The 23,275-nt window shown below is 42.4% G+C and overlaps 1 protein-coding gene across 2 annotated transcripts in view; it reads right to left on the bottom strand.

Annotated features, from left to right (window-relative positions):
* Window positions 1-23,275, bottom strand: part of cdh13 (cadherin 13) — a 594,061-nt gene that overhangs the window by 268,137 nt on the left and 302,649 nt on the right. For both annotated transcript variants that reach the window (XM_062961847.1, XM_062961846.1), the window contains one exon: window positions 20,096-20,248. In XM_062961847.1, the coding sequence (XP_062817917.1) occupies window positions 20,096-20,248 (153 nt within the window). The remainder of the gene's footprint in view (window positions 1-20,095; window positions 20,249-23,275) is intronic.

The raw sequence follows: 23,275 nt of genomic DNA, 5'->3' as shown, positions 1-23,275 counted from the left end.
CATATGTGCAATTCTAAGTGGGCAGCCATGGCCCCGGAGGGCTCCATGCCAAGTCGTGCCACTTGAACAGCAATGACACAGCTCAGGGTTTGTTATTTCATTCTACTATTCATGACTTATGAAATCTCATGCTCTTCCCAACTCATTGATGGGCACAGATGTCAATCCTGGGATGCTCTGCTCAAGAGACAAACTCCCACCCATGCCTACTCTTCAGTCAGTTGTCCAAGTTCATCCCTGTTTGCAAGGCACAAGTAGATACTGTTAGATAGAAAGGGAAAAGCATTGCTAATCGAAGAATAAAATACTGTTTGATTAACATGTGGAATATATTATTGACAGCACCTGGGTATGACTGTGAATGTCATGAGGCAGTGCCTAAGGGAACGTGGTAATGGCTGAGTCATAACCATGCGAGGAGTATTGCAAGGAGGTTGCATCAGCAAGAGTCCCTTCCTTATGACCTATCAGCCGGTGGCGAGATAAGCAGGATGAAAGAATCCATCTTCCTTTCTCCTGAGTGACTCAGCATGAGTATCTGCCTATGTTCTGTCTGTGACTATCCGATGCCTTGGATTGTTGGCAAAATAAGGAATGAGGATCTTCAAATCCTGATTGTATATTTGTATATATTGCAATTGTGACCTATCAGCAAGTGGCGACATAAGGAGGATGAAATAATCCATCTTCCTTTCTCCTGAGTGACTCAGCTTGAGTATCTGCCTATGTTCTGTCTGTGACTATCTGATGCCTCGAATTGTTTGCAAGAATAAGGAATGAGGATCTTCAAATTCTGATAGTATATTTTTATATATTGCAATGGTGACTTATCAGTAAGTGGCGATATAAGGAGGATGAAATAATCCATCTTTCTCTCTCCTGAGTGACTCAGTGTGAGTATCTGCCTATGTTCTGTCTGTGACTATCGGATGCCTTGGAAATGTTTGCAAGAATAAGGAATCAGGATCTTCGAATCCTGATTGTATATTTGTATATATTGCAATGGTGACCTATCAGCAAGTGGCGATATAAGGAGGATAAAATAATCCATCTTTCTCTCTCCTGAGTGACTCAGCATGAGTATCTGCCTATGTTCTGTCTGTAACTATCCGATGCCTCAGATTGTTGGCAAGAATAAGGAATGAGGATCTTCAAATCCTGATTGTATATTTGTATATATTGCAATGGTGACCTATCAGCAAGTGGCGATATCAGGAGGACGAAATAATCCATATTTCTCTCTCCTGAGTGACTCAGTGTGAGTATCTGCCAATGTTGTATGTGACTATTTGATGATGCTGATTGTTGGAATGAGGAATCAATAAATTCTGTTTGAACATTTTTGTTTATATTGCAGCGGTGAAGATTAAAGTCTCCAGATATTTTGGATGAAAACCGGAACCCATGGGTTTACTAAACAGTATGTAGAGAAAGTCAGATGCTGGCAGTTGGAATCTGCTGATAGATGGGTTGAAGCATGCTTTTGCTGTGAAAGGACCCTGCTGTATTTTTTGCTTGCTTCTGGGACACACACACACAAACACACATATACAGGGAAGGGTTAACGGCCTATGGCATTTCCTTTGCTGCTTCTGTGTTTCTGTTCAGAAGATTTCATTGCAATTTCTGTCCCTGCAGGAATTGGATTTTGAAAAATGTGGCTTGTTGTGGAAACAAGGATTGGACATAAAGCTTCATTGGAGCTCCTTTTCCCCCATGATGTCAACTCTTTCAGGAGTGGATTTCCCTTCCTCCTGAGGGGTAGATTTATCTTACTTCTTGTCTCACCCCCGTTTGTAACTATGAGTCATTTGTAACTCAGGGACAGCCTGTATTTTGTATCTGTCCCTTTCTTCTTCCAACTGTGTAGTGAAATGCTTCATATCCATTTTTGCGGAAAAAATAAACATCCCTTCAAAAGGTTGCATGGGAAAACAAAAACATTCATTTTCTGCAGAAATAAAAGAGGAGGCTGTTTACCTGGTCGATTTCTCTATGTTCAAGACCCCCTTCCCTACAGACAGAGAAATGCCACCTCCATTCCCACCACACAACGTATTATGCATTATTTTTCCATTTCAAACCGAATAGAAGAAGGCCTCGCCAAGATATATGTTTTTACAAAACCACACCAAGTAATTACTTCTCGAGAGTCTCCCTGGAACAACCTGCAAATGCTACCAGCCTTATGGTTTTCCTCCCTCCTTTGAACAATTCTATGTGATTTATTGCCTTCACAAAGGGGAAGGCGGGAAAGAGCAAGTGTATCGTGTGGCGTGCTTTCCTCGGGAAACACATATGTAGAGGCCAGGCGAAACTGTCATCGGCCTCCAGACTCATTGGAGATAACAAGGAGGCTCTGCTCTTGTCAAAATGCCTTGCTTCCCTCTCCCTTGCAAGACACAAAGTGCCCGTTAATGAAGTCTTCCTGCTCACAAGCACCTGATAGCAGCTCACCTCTGTTTCAGGGTCTTCTCTCTGGGCCATTGGCTCCTTTGCTTTGGCTTCTCCGAAATACAACAACGTTAGGTCTAGGGTTGCTACGAATTCCAGGGCGCTTTCCTTTCTTTGGGTTTGATAAGCTCCTGCTTTTATTTATTTCTTTTTAAATGAAGTGGCTGCCACTGTCATATTGAACGCTCTGGAAAAGGCAACCACTGAGAAGTAGGCTTGTGCATTTCGGGTGAATTGCTATCCATTTCTGCTTGCCAGATACCGGAAGCCCCCATATCTGGAAACGGACCGCATTTCAGATGAATTGCACAACCCTAATAGAAGGTCATCATTTCACTAGGGACAGGTGAAAAGAGGCATGAAATTCCAGTCTTGAAAAGAGGGCAACACGCTGGTGTCTCCTTCCTTTCTTCTCTCGCTCTCCTTCTCTCTCTTGCTCTCCTCCAATGGCGGCATGCACCCCCGGCACCAATTTTCCTCACATGTCTCTGGACCTTATTTTAGGTCTCGCTTCCCACCAGTGTTTTGCACTGGAAACCACTGGCTTAGAAGAACTACACTACAGCACCCATCTTCTCTCCTCTATCTTCAACCTCCATCTGGAAATGTACTTGTGGGAAGGCGGATTTTCTCGCATTTTCTGGACACAGGCCCGTAAATGGTTTTCGGACACTGTCCATTTTTGGGAGGCTCACAAAAACGGATCCACAGTTCCACCGAAATTTGGATGCCGAAAACGGATCGCAGTTCAGCCAAATTGCACAACCCTAGTAGAAGGTCATCCTTTCACTAGCGACAGGTGGAAAGAGGGCATGTAATTCCTGTCTTGCATTCGGGATTTGTTGCGAACGTGTGTGAATTCAAAGTTGTCCATCTGCAGCAGCCTCACAAAGGCTTCATCCTTGCGATATGGATTAGATTTAGAATGAAAGCTTATGGAACAGTGATGGGGATTATGAAAGAGAGAAAGGAATTAATCCAATCGAGTCCTAATCCAAGGATGAGCAAGTTATCTATATGCCGAGCAGGTAGGTGGTCACCCATATACCATCTCTAACTGAGGCTGATTCACAAGAACAGATATATCGCTCTGTCCAGCAGGACTTGCCCAATTGTCATCGTTCTGCATTATAAATTTTGCCGGTTGTTATTCAGAGCCACTTTAGGGGTATGCGATCATAATAACAGTACTTTACATAATAGGGTCTTGCAGTTTTCAAATCTCTTGAGTTACTAAAGGTGTTGCAAAAGGGGCCATTCAGTCTCAATGATTACAGAGGGTGCTTCCATTTGGAAAGAGATCTCTTAAAGACGAGCAGCCAAGGAAATATTGCAAGGCAGGCCCATTGTCCCTTATTGACGAGTCGTCTTATGTTACGTCCAAGGGACCCAAATCCCACACTTTGCAGAAAAGGTGGATCTACTTAAAGGCAATCATGTACAAGCGTGTGTTATTTCTCATTGGCATCATAATTAAGGGTATTTGTATAATATCAAAATGCATTTTTTCCTTCCCATAAAGCAATCCAGCTCTTTACCTGATTATATTAAAAAGCACTCAGCAGGAAGTAAAATCCAACGGAACAAATTCATTGAGATTTGTCTCTAAAGTGCTATATATATATATATATATATATATATATATATATATATATATATATACACACACACACACACACACACACACACACACACACACACACATACAATATTCTTGGTATCTGAGCAAAAAACTAGTCATTTAGGCATTGTTTTCTTGAATAATACGTTCTTTGATCACGCAACTGGCCTTTGAAAGCTCTCCATTTAGAGGCTGCAAATCATCATTTAACAATGTTGCGGAAGAGCACAATGGGTGACTGTATTGGATTTAAAATATAGGTGTTCAAATCCTCTCTTCTCTATGCAGTTACCTGCATGGGAGAATTGATCTATAATCATAAATGAAACAGGTGTGGGGAAATGTTTGGCTCTCTAGATGTTTTTGGCTGATAACACCCATCCACCCTAGTCATAAGGATGAGTGGAACTGTAGTCTTTTAGCATAATAATAATAATAATAATAATAATAATAATAATAATAATAATAATAATAATAATACTTTATTTATATCCTGCCACCATCTCCCAGAGGGACTTGGGGCAGCTCACAAAAAATTCAAGGTGTGACATGTTAGCTGCCCCGAGTCCCTTCGGGGAGATGGTGGCAGGATAGAAAAATAGATTATTATTATTATTATTATTATTATTATTATTATTATTATTATTATTTTGTTGTTGTCGTTGTCGTTGTAGTATTTAATAGCATTTAGAGCAAAGTGGATGGCCCCTGGTCTATGATGCATACTTGGAAGTAGCTTTATCAATTAGGGTTGTGCACCCAATTTCGTTTCCCCCGTTTCTTTCGGTACCTTTGGTACTTCAGGAGCCTGTAATGCAGTGGTTCTCAACCTGTGTCCTCAGGTGTTTTGGCCTACAACTCCCAGAAATCCCAGCCAGTTTACCAGTTGTTAAGATTTCTGAAGGCCAAAACATCTGGGGACCCACAGGTTAAGAACCACAGGCATAATGGTAAGAGCCCTCCCGGTACAAAAACCTGCCTACAATGAAAGCAAGCAGGAGCCAATCTCAGCTCTTCCTCCCCTTTGTTGTTGTTGTGTTTTTTTTAAACTTTGTGTCTTCAAATACCTTACAACTTGTACCCTCAGTTTGCTTCTGACATAATACATTAAATTAGTAGCATATGAAAACAGTCTCAATGGTTAGGACCTAGAGCAGGAGAGTACAAAATACAACCCTTCAGATAGGTTGAGATTGAAACTGGCACATTATTGGCTATGCTGGCCTGGGCTGATGGGAGTTGTGATCCAACGGCACCTGGAGTGCCACCAGCTGAAGAAGGAAAGGAGACAAGGCCATTGCATTTTGTCTCTCTGACATTTTGAAGGGGAACCTGCTCATCAGAGTTCACAATGCTAGGATGGTATCTGGATTGATGCGAGGCATATCGCTGCACATCACCATGACTAGAATTTGATTTCTCCTTCTTCAAAAAGGCAATTGGCCTCGTTGGCTGGGAGACTTTTTAGGAATGCAGCAAAAAAGCAATTCTGTCTGAGCTCTATCTGTTCCTTGTTTGTGTGTGAAGCAATGTTTCCCATCTATGAGCAATCAAGTTTCGAAACCTGGAAAGGAGTTGCAGGCAAAGCAATATATCTCAACATCTGGGGCCTCCTGACCGGGGGTCTTCCGCCAACGCACAGCGTTATGAATCTAATAAAACCGGTTCAGAGAACAACCCGGTGAAGCCTCCGAGTTTGCGAGCTCGGAAGTGTCACCATAAGCTACACTCCGGAGAAAGGGAAGGAGAAAGAGTAGGCTGCTGAAGTAGTAAATTGTTAAAAACCTTCCACTTTATTGCATCTGTCATCCAATTCCGCTCGTTGTAAATCAATGGGAGCTTTATTTCTGATTGAGCCCAGAACAGGTTTAGGCATTCATCAATAACACAACTGAGTAAAACTAAACAAAACTTCCTGCAGGTGACAGAGTGTCTGAAAGCAGGCAAACAAAAGGAGACTGTTTCGATACTTTGCAGATCGATCCAGGAAATGGGGGGGGGGGGGGACTTGGAAGGAGAAGGAATGGGGAAAAGTCATTGAGGTACTGGGTGGGTGGCTAAAATTGAAGATGGATTTGTCCATAACACTGATCTCTCCATAATAATAATAATAATAACTTTATTCTTATACCCCGCCTCCATCTCCTCTAAGGGACTCGGGGAGGCTTACATGAGAAAACAACCAACCACAACATAAGTGGAACATTCTGAAACTTGATGGACTGACAGTGGTCAATGCGTTCTACTACTGTAGCGAGTTTCTCCCCAATAGCTGTAAAAATAAGGGAGGAAGGAGCCCCTGAAATTTCCCCACTTGCACAATTACTAGAACAAAAAAGTAATGAAATTCCGTTACTCTCGTTATAGTAACGAATTTTTCACTAACAATACTTTAGAAACACCTTAGAAACACTTTAGAAACAATGTAGAAACACTATAGAAACGAAAGGCTGGCGCCACCCAGTTATTATCTCTGGTTTCACATCTCCATGCAAAATCCAGGAATTATGGATATAGAAGAGGCCTGGGCAAACTTCGGCCATCCAGGTCTTTTGGACTTCAACTCCCACAATTCCTAACAGCTGGCATACTGTAGATCTAAGCAGCAGCCAGACATTAGGGCCAGTGACACATTTTTATTTTATATTCCTCCCCAACATAACTTTCCCAAGCTCTACTATCCCAAGAAATTCCTTTTCTCTCCCTCCCCAGCACCCGCCATATATAATGAAGATCAATGTCCCTTTAATCATCCTCTTGATGTCAGAGCTGAATTCCGCTGTAATGCCAAGTATCCCATGTGTAGTTTCAGGAAGGGAAAAAGAGCTGAGCATATTAATGAGGTTAACTTGCAAAGCTTAACGCTGTTAGCTTTGGTATAAAGGGAAAGGCTCGGCTGAGGCATTTCTCCGAGGCCTTCTTCAAGAAGCAATTTCACGTGGGCGCAAAGTTCACTCTCGGCAGGGAAAGGGATACTGCAGATCACTGGGCAAAAGAGAACTCGACAGAAGAAGAAGCCATGAGAATCGCTATTGTGGTACAATTTTGTTTGGTCTCTTAGAAGCACAGGATCCTACATCAGCACTGCGTAGCATAAGCCTGCATTCAGAGCTAAGCATTAATTGTACTACATGACATACACTGAGTGGGAATATTTGACCTCTGCATCAACACACCAGAAGGGCAACCAATTGGATCCATCTTCCATCATCTTGGACTGAATGGAGATGCTCCACATCTGGCACAGATGTCCAACTGGGTCTAAGGTGCATTGAGCCTTTTCCTTTACACCAGTGGTTCTCAACCTTCCTAATGCCACGACCCCTTCATACAGTTCCTCACGTTGTGGTGGAAAATAGACCTTGACATTTGGGAGTTGTAGTTGCTGCAATTTATCATTCACCTACAATCAAAGAGTATTCTGAACTCCATCAACGACGGAACAACCTAACTTGGCAGATAGAACTCCCATGACCAACAGAAAATACTGGAAGGGTTTGGTGGGCATTCAACATGAGTTTGGGAGTCGTAGTTCACCTACAACCAGAGAGCACGGTGGACTCAAATAATGATGGATCTGGACCAAACTCGGCACAAATATTCAATATGCCCAAATGTGAACACTAGTCTATTATGCATATTTGAAAGTATCTTTATCAATTAGGGTTGTGCACAGATTTCATTTCCCCCGTTTTGTTCGGTACCTTCGGTACTTCAGGAGCCTGTAATGCAGTGGTTCTCAACCTGTGTCCCCAGGTGTTTTAGCCTACAACTCCCAGAAATCCCAGCCAGTTTACCAGCTGTTAAGATTTCTGAAGACCGAAACATCTGGGGACACACAGGTTGAGAACCACGGCCATAATAGAGTTTGGGGAAAATAGTCCTTGACATTTGGGATATGTAGTTGCTGGGATTTATAGTTTACCTACAAAGAACCTCTTAACCCAACCAACAATAGAATTGGGTCAAACTTCCCACACAGAGCCCCCATGACCAACAGAAAATGCTGACACCTCCCAGGTTGAGAAACACTAGTTTACACCAAAGCTAACAGTGTGCATCTACATGTAGAACATTTCTCCATACACAACATTGTTTCTGCAACCTTCAACTTAACGGAAATGCTCCACATAAGTCAAAAACAGCTCAACCACTTCCATACATACATGAGACACCAACAAGTCTCCAAATATTATATTCTACAGAATTGTGCTGTTCAAGGAATAATGGTGGCATCCCAATCCATTCCTTAGTCCAGCCAATGTGAATTGGGTTAGTTTCCTTCAAGAGATGAACGGCGAGGGAAACCTCACCCAACCCTATTAGAAACAGGGCCATTCATTCAATGGAATGCGTTTTGTGTGGAAGTCGGAGGTGGGAATCAATATCGAAAGAGATTGGAAATGGGGGGCATTTGTCCCTCGCCAAACCATTAGCCCCGACTCATTAGAGAAAAGTAAGGAAATGCTCTGTGTCTCTGAAGCCAAATATGAAGCAAAAAAACCTACAGAGGTAGTAGAAAAAATATAATATTGTAAATTATCGCTTGCTTGCTACATAATGGTTATGCTGCTCATAAAAGGCGACCGTTCTCGGTGGGACTGACTGACAGTTAATTTTCTTCGAGGATTTATTAGAGAATTTTCTTATAATTACCTGAAGTGAACAATAGCAGTCAAACAATTTGGCAAAAGAAAGGAAGAGGATAGAAAAAGAGGGAGGGAGGAGGAAGGGAGGGAAAATATTTTATTTCTACCCCTTTAGAACCGAGTTCCACACCCAAACTCATTCATTATCTCCACACTTTCATCCGGAAATCAGGAATAATGAACTCGGTGGCATTTATGGTCTTTAGTGGGATCTTATGTCATCGCTTTGACATTTACTTCCATTTGTAAGGCTTTATGGCAAAAAAGGGCTAATTTAGGCTGGGAGCCCTTGGGGGATTTACTCCAGAGAAAAGAGTCTTTGCTATGATGTAAGCTGCGTATCTGAACTGGTTGTCACAGGGATCGTGGGGCATTGGAGGGGATGAAAACTATCTCAAATGGGAGAAAATAGTCTACCTGTTCGAACGTATCTCCTCCTACGAACCACCTCAGAGTCTGAGATCGTCTGGGGAGGCCCTGCTCTCAGTCCCACCTCCTTCGCAAGTGTGGTTGGTGGGGTCGAGAGATAGGGCCTTCTCAGTGGTGGCCCCTCGGTTGTGAAACTCCCTCATGGAACCTTCCTTCTCATCGCAATATTGGTATTGCAGTGGAGGGAAGTTATCACACATCAAAAAGTTATGGAACCACGTCAGTATTGGATGGCCAACTGCTATGGATGGTCAACTGGATCATCCATTGCTATGGATGGTAGATCTGCTGAGTTCTTGCACTGAATAGGGGGACTTGGCAGGATGATCTATATAGGACTCTTTCTCAGTCTTCTTTGTGTTATTAACATTTCCCTAAGGACATAACAAGTGAGACAACGGTTGAGGTTATGAGTTTCTCCAACTTCCATGTTCCTGTATTGGCCGAAATGAGGACATATGTGCAACGTCACAAAGAAAAGCCAACTGATGAGGAAGCGGGTTCAATTCCTTGTTGTTTTCACCTTCAAGTTGTTTATGACATATAGTTGAAGCTTTCATGGGGATTTCTGGAGCTAAGAGTGGGTGTCCTGCCCAAGGTGGGCTTCCATGGCCAAGTGGGGATTTGAGGTTGTTTGTCAAAGTTGTGGTCCAACACTGAAAGAACTGCGTCACACTGGCCCCAGATTCAACACCTAGGCTTATAGTAAACACGCAGGCAATACCTCACAATCAAGACACAGGCCAACAACCATCTTCTTCAGCTTCTCACTGAAGTTCAGGCTGAGATGGTTGAATATGGCCAACGCTGGGAGGTGACTCAGAACTCAAAGAGCAGCTTCCCCGAACGTGTTAAACTGCTTTTAATTAAATGTCGTCCTCTTCCATTTGTTGTAATAAAGCTCATTACAAAAGATTATTGCTCTGTTGTGTGGTGATCATATATAAAGAAACAGCCGTATATCTTGCTGGCGTATTATGGAAATTAAAATTCCTGATACGACCCCAGTAATTAATTTCCACAGGGAAACGGGTTTAGTTCGGTAACAAGATTAATGAAAAAATGTTGCACCGGGACCAACGTTTCTGCGAGGGAGAGGAGAGGGCAATCCATTTCATCGCTTTCCTCCAGACTTGCAGAAGCCTTTCGTGGAGAGAACTCGCTGCCCATAAAAGCTGGAACCGTTTGTTTTAAGGCCCAACGGGAACTTGTATTTTAAAAAGTGGATATTGGAGTGCTGAACATTGGTTAAGATAATAGGGAGACACAAATACTTCACGCCTCTGTGAGCAGGAAGAGCATTCAACAAATGAAAATGGCACCCGGAGTCAACATTGCTTTGGTTTTTGTGGAGGACTAATGTTCACTATCACGTGTCTCTCCAGCTGGACCACAACTCCCAGAAGATCCAGTCGGCATAGACAATGGGGAGCTAGGCAACAAAATCCCAAATGAACATAGAAACCTATGGGCTGTATCACATTACACTGTTATAGTGTGATTCTTCCACTTCAATTGGCACAATTGTTTAGTTTTTAGGGGAGCTAGCCATGGTCCTGAATCAATTATGTGATGAGAGTTTGGCACCTGGGAGAACTCATTTGGAGTCTGAAATAAAACCCAGAGATCTGGTATGGAGATCACCATTTGTTCTTGGATCTAATGCAACTTTGGGTTCATCTATGTTATAGAATTAAAGTAGATTGACGCAATTCAACTTCCATGTCCGAATTCTATCAGATCCCGAGAATGGCAGTTGGATGAGGAACCAGGACTCTTTAGCGGAGGAGGCTAAAGACCTTAGACAATTAGAACTTCTGGGATTCCATAGCATTCAATAGCATTCAATTCTCCCCCATCCTGATACCCCCTACCATTTCCCACATCCCAAAACCCCCTCCCCATACTATTTATTTATTTATTTATTTATTTATTTATTTACAGTATTTATATTCCGCCCTTCTCACCCGGAAGGGGACTCAGGGTGGATCACATCACACATATAAGGCAAACATTCAATGCCTTAACATAGAACAAAGACAGAGACAAACGCAGCTCCAAGCTGGCCTCGAACTCATGACCTCTTGGTCAGAGTGATTTGTTGCAGCTGACTGCTTTATCAGCCTGCGCCACAGCCCGGGCTACTACTCATCCCATATTTTCCTCTCCCTCCTTTTTAATTCATAAAGGAAAAATATCAATAAAAATTTAAAAAGGTAGCGGAGGAGCCGCGGTAGTGCAGTGGGTTAAACTACTAGCAGCAGGAAATCTGCTGGCCAGAGGGTTGGTAGTTTGAAGCCACAAATTGGAGAGAGCTCCCAACTGTCAGCCCTAGCTTCTGCCAACCTAGCAGTTCGAAAGCATGCACTACGAGTAGATCAATAGGTACCGTTTTGGGAGGAAGGTAAAAGGGCGCCCTATATAGACATGCCAGCAATTCGATCAGAGATGTCTACGGACAACAGGATCCTTGGCATGGAAAAATGGAACAAGAGCACCTCCCCATGGCCAGGGTTGAGCATCACCTCCAGACGTCGGAGATGAAAAAGGGGAAGGCCTTTACCTTTGTGTATTGTGTATCATTGTGTTCATTGTGTAAAAGGCATTAAATGTTTGCCTTATGTGTGTACTGTAATCCACTGCGATTCCCTCCGGGAAGCGGACTATATGAGGATCTCGGACGAATGGAATTAATTATATATACGTTTTAAGGTTTTTATAATGTGTTTTAACAATGTTATTAATGGATTTGTTTATATTGTTTTGTTTTTATGATTGCATTTTGGGCATTAAATTTTGCCAATTTTTGTAAGCCGCCCTGAATCCCCTCGGGTGAGAAGGGTGGGGTATAAATGTTGTAAATAAATAAATATAAAGTGTATTATTCAGCCATGGAAGCTAAAATGCATTAATTCTACAGTGCGGATGTGCCCATTTTGAGTTGGTTTGTAATACAAGTTGTACAAGTTTGCAACACTGTTATGTCCTTGCAGTGTGTTCATCCCGCCCATATTGCCCTTCCTCGGCACATCAACACAATTAATGCCGTTTCCATTGCGAAGTTAAAAATACTGCCAATGGCAGTGTCAGTAATACACTTGTTCCCGTCCTGCATCTCCTATCTCCTCAAATAAATTAAATTTTCTCTGTACATAGAAAACGAAATTAGCAAAAAAGCAAACTTGTTTTCATTAACAGAAAACACACCCACAGCCTGGCTGCAGTATAAACGCGTAGCAGCGTTCCCATCAAAGGGAAGGAAGTTGTTTGCAAACCGGGCTGCTCGCTGAGCGAACCGATCCCTCCGAAGCCCACCTTGAGCCCTCGGGGGACATAAACCACCGCTTTCCTTGCAAATCATTCCCCCTCCCGCACGTGGTAATGGTAATTTTTTCCCGTCTCCTTCAGAATGCAACGGATCAATTTGCTCAGCCTGACAACATGGATTTGGGAGTTGAGGTGCCTGCGAGATTTCCCTTCAGGTAGCCGGACTAGGAAGTGACTGGGGAAATTGAATATGCAGTTGCATCTTGAAGTTCAAAGCATGTTCTACACATAGTAAGCACACTATTGATCAATAGCTACCACTCGAGAAAAACAATGAGGCCCTGAGGCATGTCCTTGAATTTTTCAATTTTCTCTGAGTGTTCCTTTCTTCCTAACTTCCTGCCCTCTTTCCTCCTCCTCCGACTCTGCCGTTTCATAACAAATACAAAGCTGGGGGTTGTATGATTTATCAGTCTCTGAACATTCAGTCTCAACAACAAGCCAGCTGTGAAAATGGCAAGGTATCCATCAGTATCTCCTTTCCCCCGAATGTACGGACATATGAGTTAGATCAGTGGTGTCCAACCTTTGGTCCTCCAATGGTCAGGAATTCTGGGACCTGAAGCCCAAAACACCTGGAGGACCAAAGGTTGGACACCACTGGTCTGGAACAACAACTTCCAAACCTCAGTCCTCCAAGTGTTTTGGACTTTGGATTGTTGTATGTTTTCCGGGCTGTATGGCCATGTTCCAGAAGTATTCTCTCCTGGCGTTTCACCCACATCTATGGCAGGCATCCTCAGAGGTTGTGACATTAGACGTACGACATATAGACAAAGACAGAGAGGCAATTTAATGTTTTCCAGCTTCCAACTTCACGAAGGTATGCTCGATTCTGGCCACTTCATCATCCACTTGTGACACCAAGTCCTTGATGGAGTATTTCCTCATTCCTTTCTCCACGCTGCTAGAAGTTTTTTTTATGGTGTTGTAAATTAGTTAGATTAGCCTCCCTGCATAACACGGTACCTAAATTTCCTACTCGACAGATGCAACTGTCTTTCGGGTTGCTTAGGTCAACAGCAAGCTAGGTTTTTAATGGTCGGGAGCTCAATCTGACCTGGGCTCCGATCTCATGGCCTCACAACCTCTGAGGATGCCTGTCACAGATGTGGGCGAAACGTCAGGAGAGAATACTTCTGGAATATGGCCATATAGCCCAGAAAATATACAACAACCCTGTGATCCCGGCCACAAAAGCCTTCGACAACACGTTTTGGACTTTAACTCCCAGAAGCCTCATCTACTTTGGCTAAGGATCAGTCCCACAAACCACCCGTCTGGTCGAGTGGAAGAGAACAATTTCTTTCCGCTGCCCAGCAAACCTCCAGGGAGTGGAGATGCGCACGATAAAAGCGCATGAGAGAAGCAGGCGGCAATACCGCAAGGGTGTTTAATAGCCACTTGATTTATAATGGCAAAAAATTGCCTACATTACTGTGACAAAACATCACATTACTTTGGGGAACATGCATTGATTCACTAGGCTTTCCATCAATCCCACTCCAAGGTACTTTTTAATAGTCTAGCTTTTTAATGGCGTTGTGTGCTATTTTGGGTTGACATGATGCTTTTCCCTTCTTCCAGGAGCCACTCTTCCTCCCTTTACCATCCCATGGGGCAGCGAGGGAGAATGGATCCAAAGTTGGGGGTCAGAGAGTAAATCTAATCCCCTAATCCCCCAATAAGTTAAGAAATGTGGACATGGCAGACTAATAAAGGTGACAGTCCTCAAATGAACGTGACTTCAAGAAGCCTTATCCAGAAAATACGGAGCAATATTGCCGAAACCCTTTAATGGTACATATCTTGACCATTTCCTATAAACAGCTATGCATCTGAGCATTGAAGGTGGTAGAACAGATCCCATAATTCCATAGTATTGATCCATGGCAGTTCAAGTAGTGTCAAATTGCATCCATTTTATAATTTTACAGGAATTGTACCCTTGATGGACTCTTGGGTACTTTATTTCAAGTCTCGGCACACTGTTTCTGGAGAGAAACAGGCCACCCACCTTTGTGGGTTCAACTTGAGTGGATCTCATGATTCACAGATTTGATTCAAATGTTCTTTCAATCTTAAGGTCTTCCAGTGCAACCCTATGGTCAATTTCCACCAAAGATACCTAGAGGGAACACTTCTCTACAGATTTGGGGTCTTCCAGTGTCATTCTATAACCAATTATTATGCTTTTCCTGCATGGCAGGGGGTTGGACTAGATGGCCCATGTGGTCTCTTCCAATTGTATTATTCTATGATTCAGTGTCTGGTTGAAGGGGACCACTGTCAGAGTCTGTCCAACAAATTACAGTTAAACACCATCTCATAGTCATAAGCAGTCATCCACAGCAATCATCCAAAATAAGGGTAAGGCACAAGAGTATCCCAAAGTTCTTTCCAAAATGTTCAAAGCCAAGTAATCTCACAAAAACCGAGACTGCAAGCCAAAACGTAATTCACACCCTCAAGTCAAGTCAAGGTTGGCCAGTAGAGATTCAGAGGGTAGAATGTATATTTATATGTATAACTATGCAGGGTTTTAATGTAAGCTCTCAATTTTAATGTAATTTTTAATCTAAATGGATTTTTAAATGTGATATAAATTGTTTTAATGTATATGTTCATGTTGTAAGCCACCCTGAGTCCCCTGAGGGGTGAGAAGGGTGGAGTAGAAATGATGTAATAAATAAATAATAAATAAATAAATAGCAATTTCGCCAACGTTGCTTCCAGCAACTAGCTGATCCAGTCTCCAGCTACATACGCCACTTTCCCAAGTGAGCCCATCTGTTGGCCCTCCTCTCAGCCAACTGAATGGATTTCTTCAGTTGAATGACATCAGTTCCTAACTGCAGCCTAGCTAGAATACTTACTTGAAGCCCTCGATCCTGCCCTGATTCTGAATCCCTACCTCCTTGGGGCAGCTGCTCCTACTCTGCAGAGGCGGGTTCCTCGGTGTCAGACTGCTTGTGCTGCCAATCTATGTTTGCTGGGTGAAGAAATCCTTACCATTCATCTACGTCCTTCAGCACAAACATGAGGTCTCACTGAAGGACTTAGAAATACCTTGAGAGGTTAAAAATAGCTTATTTGATTTATGTTTTGCCTCATTTTTGTGGGGGTCCTGTACCCCTAACTCCTGCAAAAGTGAAGTCCCTACTGTATCTACAGAATCTCCTGATCAGAGGTTTCTGGCTTGTCATCTGAAGTCTTCAGAGACAAAATGAGGCTGCAGGGGCCAACCTCTGACACATGCCAACATTTCAGAAGATAATAGCAGTCAGTTGCAGGTTTTTTATGTCTCTGCTTTCAGAGAACAAACACTGGGGAACAAGGCAGAATTGGAAAGTGATGTTCTGCAGGCATAAGATGCCCGGGAGGAGGAGGGAAAAGAAATATGTAATAATGTCACTCAGGCAATGTCATGAAACCTGGAGGGCTGACAACCTTTACCTAGGCAATCCTTCTTATTAATATGAGGAGTAAAAATGGGGATTTTAAAAATATTTTTCCTCTATAAGTGTTGTTTCTGTCTTTTCAAACTGTCTCCCAAAATGTTGTACTTGTAGCAGGTGCGAAATCAATTGTTAAGAGCTTTCATCCTTCCTTTTTATTTTATTCTCTTCCATCTCCACCCAGTGACTGGCTGCCTCCCGATGCAGGGATACCAAGCTTTTCATAATGACACAAAACAGGAAAGATTCAAGCCAATTATGCTGACAGGCCTTTGAAAAGGGAAAGTCACACTGCTTCTGAGATGGAGATTAAATGGGATATTAAAGAAGGTTTTGGAAGGGAGGGAAAGGAAAGTGATGTCAAGTGATGACTGCATTCTGGACCCAATCCAGAGAGAGTATTTTTAACATTTGTAAAATAATTGAGTTTCTGAGGGTATGGAAAATCCCGGTGAAAGGAATCCTAGGGTGCTTCTACACAGTGGAATTAAAGCAGTTTGACACCACTTGGCTCAATGATATGGAATGCTGAGAGTTGTAATTTGTCTAGGGCAAGTAGTACATACTGGCATAGAAGGGTAATTTATTTATTTATTATTTATTTACAGTATTTATATTTATTTACAGTATTTATTACATTTATATGTAATGACCTTGCAATGCTAAAACTCCTATGATTCCATAGCATTGACCCATGGCAGTTCAAATGGTGTTAAACTACACCAATTTCACATTGTAGATGTACCCAACATGGGTAAAAATCTTCAGTTCAGATTAGGTCTCTGCAAGGAGAGAGTGAAGGATAGATTAAGGTGTGAGAAGCATGATCTCATGGCTTCTTGGTCAGGCTTGGGCTTAAATTAAGTGATTTATGCTTGTGATCTTCTAGGTTCTCCAAGGAGATTGTATGGTCATCTTCCAGCAGACATCAACCACAGAGTCATGTTGAAAGACCTGGAAATTCTTGGAGAGGTGTTGTCTGAGATACAAACTAGTCCGAGTGAATGTGGAGGGCTGAGTGTGGAAGGCTTTCCATGCATTGATCTGAGCAAGATTAATAGCTACTTGCTATCCACCAGAAAAGCAGCAAATCTCCCCTCGAACAAGAGAGAAAAATTGTGCCCCATAACATTCTGTGTTGCGACTGTAATGTAAAAACAAGATCGTCCCATCTCTCAAGCTTGTGGAGTTGAACTCGATGGCCCACTTATCACTTCCAGTTTTCCAGAATGCCAGGCTTTCCGTCGACAACACTGACGGCTCAGAAAATATTTATACTTTTCCGCCGAGAATCATCGCCTCTCCTTTTTCATCTGCATTTTCTGCTTTTGAAATAATTCATAAGCACTGAACGAAGAAAAGGAGACCGGGTATTTTTGTAAAAGATTCCAGAGACGGGAGATATTTTGAAGCAGCTCCGATGCTTTCATACATCAAGAAAAATATCAAGTGGGGAGAGGGACCTCTGGCTGGGTATCTGACTTCACAATACATCTTCATTGATTCCAGCTCATTGTTTTTTTTCAAAGACTGACTAATCAAGTTGAACATCCTCCTTCTGCAGAACTTCTCGACTGAAGGTTGCTCAATAGGACGCCAACCGGCCTGCTGAGCATCAGAGATATATAAAGGGTCACACAGAAAGACCCGAAGCTATTAAAATATAAATTTGCATTTCCTTTCTGGCTGATCTGAAGTATTTCCTATGTGGTTTGCAAGTGCTAGAGAGGTAAGGGGAGGCTGTTCTGAAAGGAACACATTCTGGTTATAATTGAGAAGAGCTTGTATTCAGGACAATGTGGATAATGCGGGGATGTCGGATTCATTCAAAACATCATTTCAAAAGTTTTCTCTCTGCTGGGTTGAGATTAGGAAAGTTTTCATGCATTTTTTGTGCGATTTTGCACACAGAGAATGAGTACTATGCCTATGAAGGTGAAGTATTGCCAAAAAGCATTGCATTTTGGGAAGGGGACAATGTCAATGGACTGTACGCGGACCACAAAAGGAGGAATTCCCATTAGACAACAAGATAAAGGCATGCCACGTCTCTCCCAATAAATCACTGTTTGCATCACGTCTTGGCTGTTTTATATCATGGGAGATTATTTCATAAAAGGATAACTTCCTACTCTATATCAAACCACTCTCGATTTGTATCACAAAGGTCTAACAAATGTGCTATAATTTCCAAACTGGTGGATATTTAAGTTGTTTTCTGAGGAATTCTCAATTTTATGCCTCTGATTTACAGGAGCATTTATACTTAACTTTTTTGATCCCAAAATGCCCTTCCAAAGTGGATCACAACAATTGAAATACAACTTGGAGAGATGAAGAAAACTCTAAGGACGATCCAAATAAAACAAACCATCAGCAAGATTGAAACATAGTCACAATCCTGGAGATACGTGGCCAGAATAAAGAAATATGGACAGTCCAATACGCAGATGTACCGTGATGGGGCCAAGGCTGAGTTTCATGTAAGGGAGGTCCACAAATGTAGTAGTAACAATAAATACAGACAGTCAGATATGCAGATGCATTGTGGTGGGACCAACACAAAGTTTCATGGAAGAGAGGTCCACAAATGTAGTAGTAGCAACAAATACGGACAGTCAGATATGCAGATACACAGTGGTAGGGCCAACCCAGAGTTTCATGGAAGAGAGGTCCATAAAAGTAGTAGTAACAAGAAATACAGATAGTCAGATATGCAAATGCACTATGATGTGTCCAAGGCTGAGTTTCATGTAAGGGAGGTCCACAAATGTAGTAGTAACAAGAAATATGGACAGTCAGATATGCAGATGCACTGTGGTGGGACCAACCCAGAGTTTCATGGAAGACAGGTCCATAAAAGTAGTAGTAACAACAAATACAGACAGTCAGATATGCAAATGCACTATGATGTGTCCAAGGCTGAGTTTCATGTAAGGGAGGTCCACAAATGTAGTAGTAACAAGAAATATATACAGTCAGATATGCAGAGGCACTATGATAGGGCCAAGGATGAGTTTCATGGAAGGGAGGTCCACAAATATAGTAGTAACAGCAAGAAAACTCTAGTTCACATTATGCCTAGTTGCAAAACATGGAGCAGAACCTCCACCCATGACCAGATAACTTCAGATAACTTGGAACGAAGCCATTCAGGTAACATCCGGTACCTGAAGCCAGACCCAGAAACAAATGGGAAACCATTGCAGATAGAACAAGATCCAACATTACATGGTCCAAAGAATTCTGTCTTATTGCCGGACAATATTCCTAGGAGTATGTGATTCCTTCTTTGTCTATTTCTTTGCATATCCTTGTTGTGTTGGGTCTGTTTCAAAGACTATAGCAAGAACCACAACATGCACTCAGCGAGAAGTTTTATAAAACCAATGCTCACTTGTCTCCCAGACTGCATATTTTCCTTACTGAACATCTAACAACAAATAAGACATGATGGAAACACTATGTTGTCGGCTGGACCATTATCACTTCATGCAAAGTACATCTTCTCCATCAACTATTTATTGCAGTCTTCGGTGCTCAAAATCCTAGAATGGAGCACACAGAGTATAATGTTTTGCACATTAGCTCAATGAAGTTCACCTGCCAAGGCCAGAGGATCATTGCATTTACTACCTTCTATAGCAGGCATGGGCAAACTTTGGCCCTCCAGGTGTTTTGGACTCCAACTCCCACCATTCCTAACAGCCTACCGGCTATTAGGAATGGTGGGAGTTGGAGTCCAAAACACCTGGAGGGCCAAAGTTTGCCCATGCCTGCTCTATTGGGATGTTTGATCTATACACTCCGCTCCAATTCTCATCTGAATGGTCCTGATCCACACCTCCATGATCAGAAATTTTGCACTTCCCAATTAAACCAACACGATTCTTGGCTGCACAAGGATACCACAAACCCACTGGGTGGGATTTAATAATGGTTCATGCTTGTAGCAATGCACAGTCATTGAATTACTCGTTGGGCAATCATGTCATTCAAACTCTTCCATATCCTTGAGTTTCGTATACAAATGCCACCAGGAGTATTCAATCGATAGGAGTGCATTGCAGTCAAGACCATCATCAACAAGACTAAAACATAGGAGATTGCTTTCACAAAGTTCATTGAAAGTAAAGTAGGAGGTAACGGCCACTTACCTGGTAGGTGGCAATGGCTTCCCTGTCGAGGGACCGCGTCACCAGGACTTCTCCAGTGCTCTCCACAATTTTGAAAACTCCCTTTGGGTCCTGTTCCACCCCTTTCCCGAAAATCCGGAATTTGGAGCCTTCTGGTTTGTCATTGTCTACAACCTATGGGAGGAAAGGAGAAATGGTGAGAAATGAATGCAAGAGAACCCAACGTATTTTTAAATGCTATACACATAATAAAAGTGAAAATATGTGTGTGTGTGTGTGTGTGTGTGTGTGTGGCTGGGGTGTCTGCTTACACAGAAAAGCGGGCCCGGGCTGTGGCGCAGGCTGTTGAGCAACCAGCTGCAGCCAGTGCAACAAATCACTCTGACCAAGAGGTCATGAGTTCGAGGCCAGCTCGGAGCCCCGTGTTTGTCTTTGTCTTTGTTCTATGTTAAGGCATTGAATGTTTGCCTTATATGTGTAATGTGATCCACCTTGAGTCCCCTTTGGGGTGAGAAGGGTGGAATATAAATACTGTAAATAAATAAATAAATAAATAAATAAATAAATAAATAAATAAATAAAAGCTTTCACTGTCACACCTCAGAATAGCTTCACCTTGCTATATACACCAAACTGCTCACAGGTTGGAGTCTTTTTTAGTTTATTAGAAAATAGAAGATAAAAAGTTCATTAAAAACAAAAGTAAAGTTCCAAAAGATAGTTACAAAATAAAGCCTTAGAACATAATTCAAGAAATCACCAGAAATAAAGCCTTAGAACATAATTCAAGAAATCACCAGAAATAAACAGTCCCATTAGAGCATGACAAAGTCCCAAGAACATGAACACAAGAGCTGCAAAATAGTCCAGGAAAATGAGAGCTTGCTTCTTGGTTGAACGAAAAGTTGCTTTGACAAAGGTTTATCTCCAAACACATTGCTTTAATACCCTTTGCAAAACATGAAAGCATTTCTTTGGTCTCTGACCAACTTCTTGTTTGCTATTCTCACACCCCTTCGAACTCTGAATTCCAAACGGTCAGGTTCCCATTTCATCAAGGTCAGGCTGCTCGTTAGTGTCAGCCTGCTTGCTATCAGACTGAGAACTGTCCTCCTTTTCTAAGTCAATCTGCACCTGGCTAGTTTCAGTATCATCAACATCATTCCTTGCTGTGGGAAAATGAATTTGCACTCTCTGTTCCTCATCTTCTACAACAGGGACATTTTGAACCAGATTGTGAACCTGAATCCCATTATCCTCGTCAGAGTCAATCTGACGAAGTTCCAGCTGAGTCACAACACTCACTTCCATAAATAGCTATAGTTCCCACAGCTCTGGAGACACCAATGGCCCTCCTTCCAATGACATTGCAAGTTATGGCGAGCGCCGTGAACATGTCCAAGAGTCCTGCCAATGACCTCCACAAACACCATCTTGCCTACCACCCGTCAAGGCTTTCAGATGGGGACAATTTAATCCTAGATTTCATGTATTTCCTCCACCACAGACATCCCAGTTATAGCAGGTGTCACAAACATGTCCAAGAGCCCTGCCAATGTCCTCCACAAACACCACCATGCCCACTACCCAAGTGAAGGCTTTCATTCGGGGACAATTTCCTACTAGATTTTCTGTTTTTCCACCACCACAGACATCCCAGTGTTTCTTATGGAATTTGCATGACCCTGCCCACTGCCTCTCCTATAACCCTTTCCTACTCTTTTCTATGGTGCACACAAAAAAGCAGTATTGCAAGGTATATCTTTCTGCCTCACCAAACTACAACCACTGCAGTTGAAGTGGTGTCAAACTGCATTAATTCGACACTGCAGATGCATCCAATGAAATAGGAGTGAAAAGGGCCTTTTATACATGTGATATTTCGAGTCCTGTGCCACCAGAGGGAGCTGCATGTTCCCAGAAACAAGACAGAAATACGGAAAAGGAAATCTTCTAATTAAGATGCTAATATGATGAAAGAAAGCGTGTTGCTTTGCCCATGCAAAACTATGAGTAATTGGGGAGGAATCATGCCGGTCATTTCCTGCAGCAGGTTCCCTGGACTGGTTGGAAAGGAAGGGACGGAGGCATGTGTTGCCCATCCTGATAAGACTTGTACCTCATTGATATGCTTTCCTTGCGACTTGTCGGGCACCGGAAGGATCTCTGTGGACATGTCTTTGGCATGGATAGAATAAGCAAGATTAAGACCCTTGAGACGCCAATCACTTTCTCTGAAACAGCAACACCCTCTAATTCTGCACTCGCAAGCATTAATGTGTCAGGCAAAGGCAGGGTTCAATGTCAGGTTGCAAATTGAAATGCATAGAAAATGGCAATATGAGTTTTGTCGCAGTTCTCAGATTCCTGTTGTACTTTTTCCCATCCTTTGTTGGTTGATATCTATTTGCAAAGCATTGGTCTTTCCCCCTTCACACATATCCATAATTATTTTCTGTAACTGATTATTTATTTAGCATGCTGCTATATTCTCTGCCTCTCCAAACTACAAATCCCAGGATGCCATAGCATTGAGTCACAGAAGTTTAGGTTGTATCAAGCTTCATTATTCAGTATTTCTTCCATTAATCGAACAAAAAGACGGGCCTCTCCAGCAAACAACATCTGGGAAGATGCATGATTTCCACCCAGGTCTGAAACGTGTCTGGAAATAAGCGGAGTTAGCTGGTCCCATTCCCAAATGTGCTGTTGCACTCTAGACGTGGAACACCTTTTCGAGGTGCTATGAGTCTGCAGTAGCCCATATATACAAAAGATCAATAGTCCATAATAGCAAGGTACATAAAATCCAGGAAGTAAAGAACATAGGCATAAATCCATAAGCATGAAAACAGGAACCTTTCAAAGGCAAATCTCTTTCAGGAACATAGGCAAACACAAGAAACTTGAATCATGAGCTAGAGGGCTGAAACAGGAACATTGTCTGCTCTGGAGAAACCAAGTAAACATCACTTAATTTAAGTCCAGACCCAACCAAGAAGCCATGAAATCATGTTTCACATACCTGGGTCTCAAGGGCTTCTCATAGAGTCTTTCTGAATGTCTAATTAATCTATCATTGACTCCCTCTGTTCAGAGGCCTAATCTGATATCAAGGGAAAACTCCCCATCTTCACCTGCAGAAGGCCCTAAAGGCCGATTCACAAGAGAAACTTGAATTATGAGCTTGAGTCACTCAAG

Source organism: Anolis carolinensis, unplaced genomic scaffold (genome assembly GCF_035594765.1).
Source record: "Anolis carolinensis isolate JA03-04 unplaced genomic scaffold, rAnoCar3.1.pri scaffold_9, whole genome shotgun sequence".
Lineage (NCBI taxonomy): Eukaryota > Metazoa > Chordata > Lepidosauria > Squamata > Dactyloidae > Anolis > Anolis carolinensis.
This window is presented reverse-complemented; position numbering and strand designations above follow the sequence as displayed.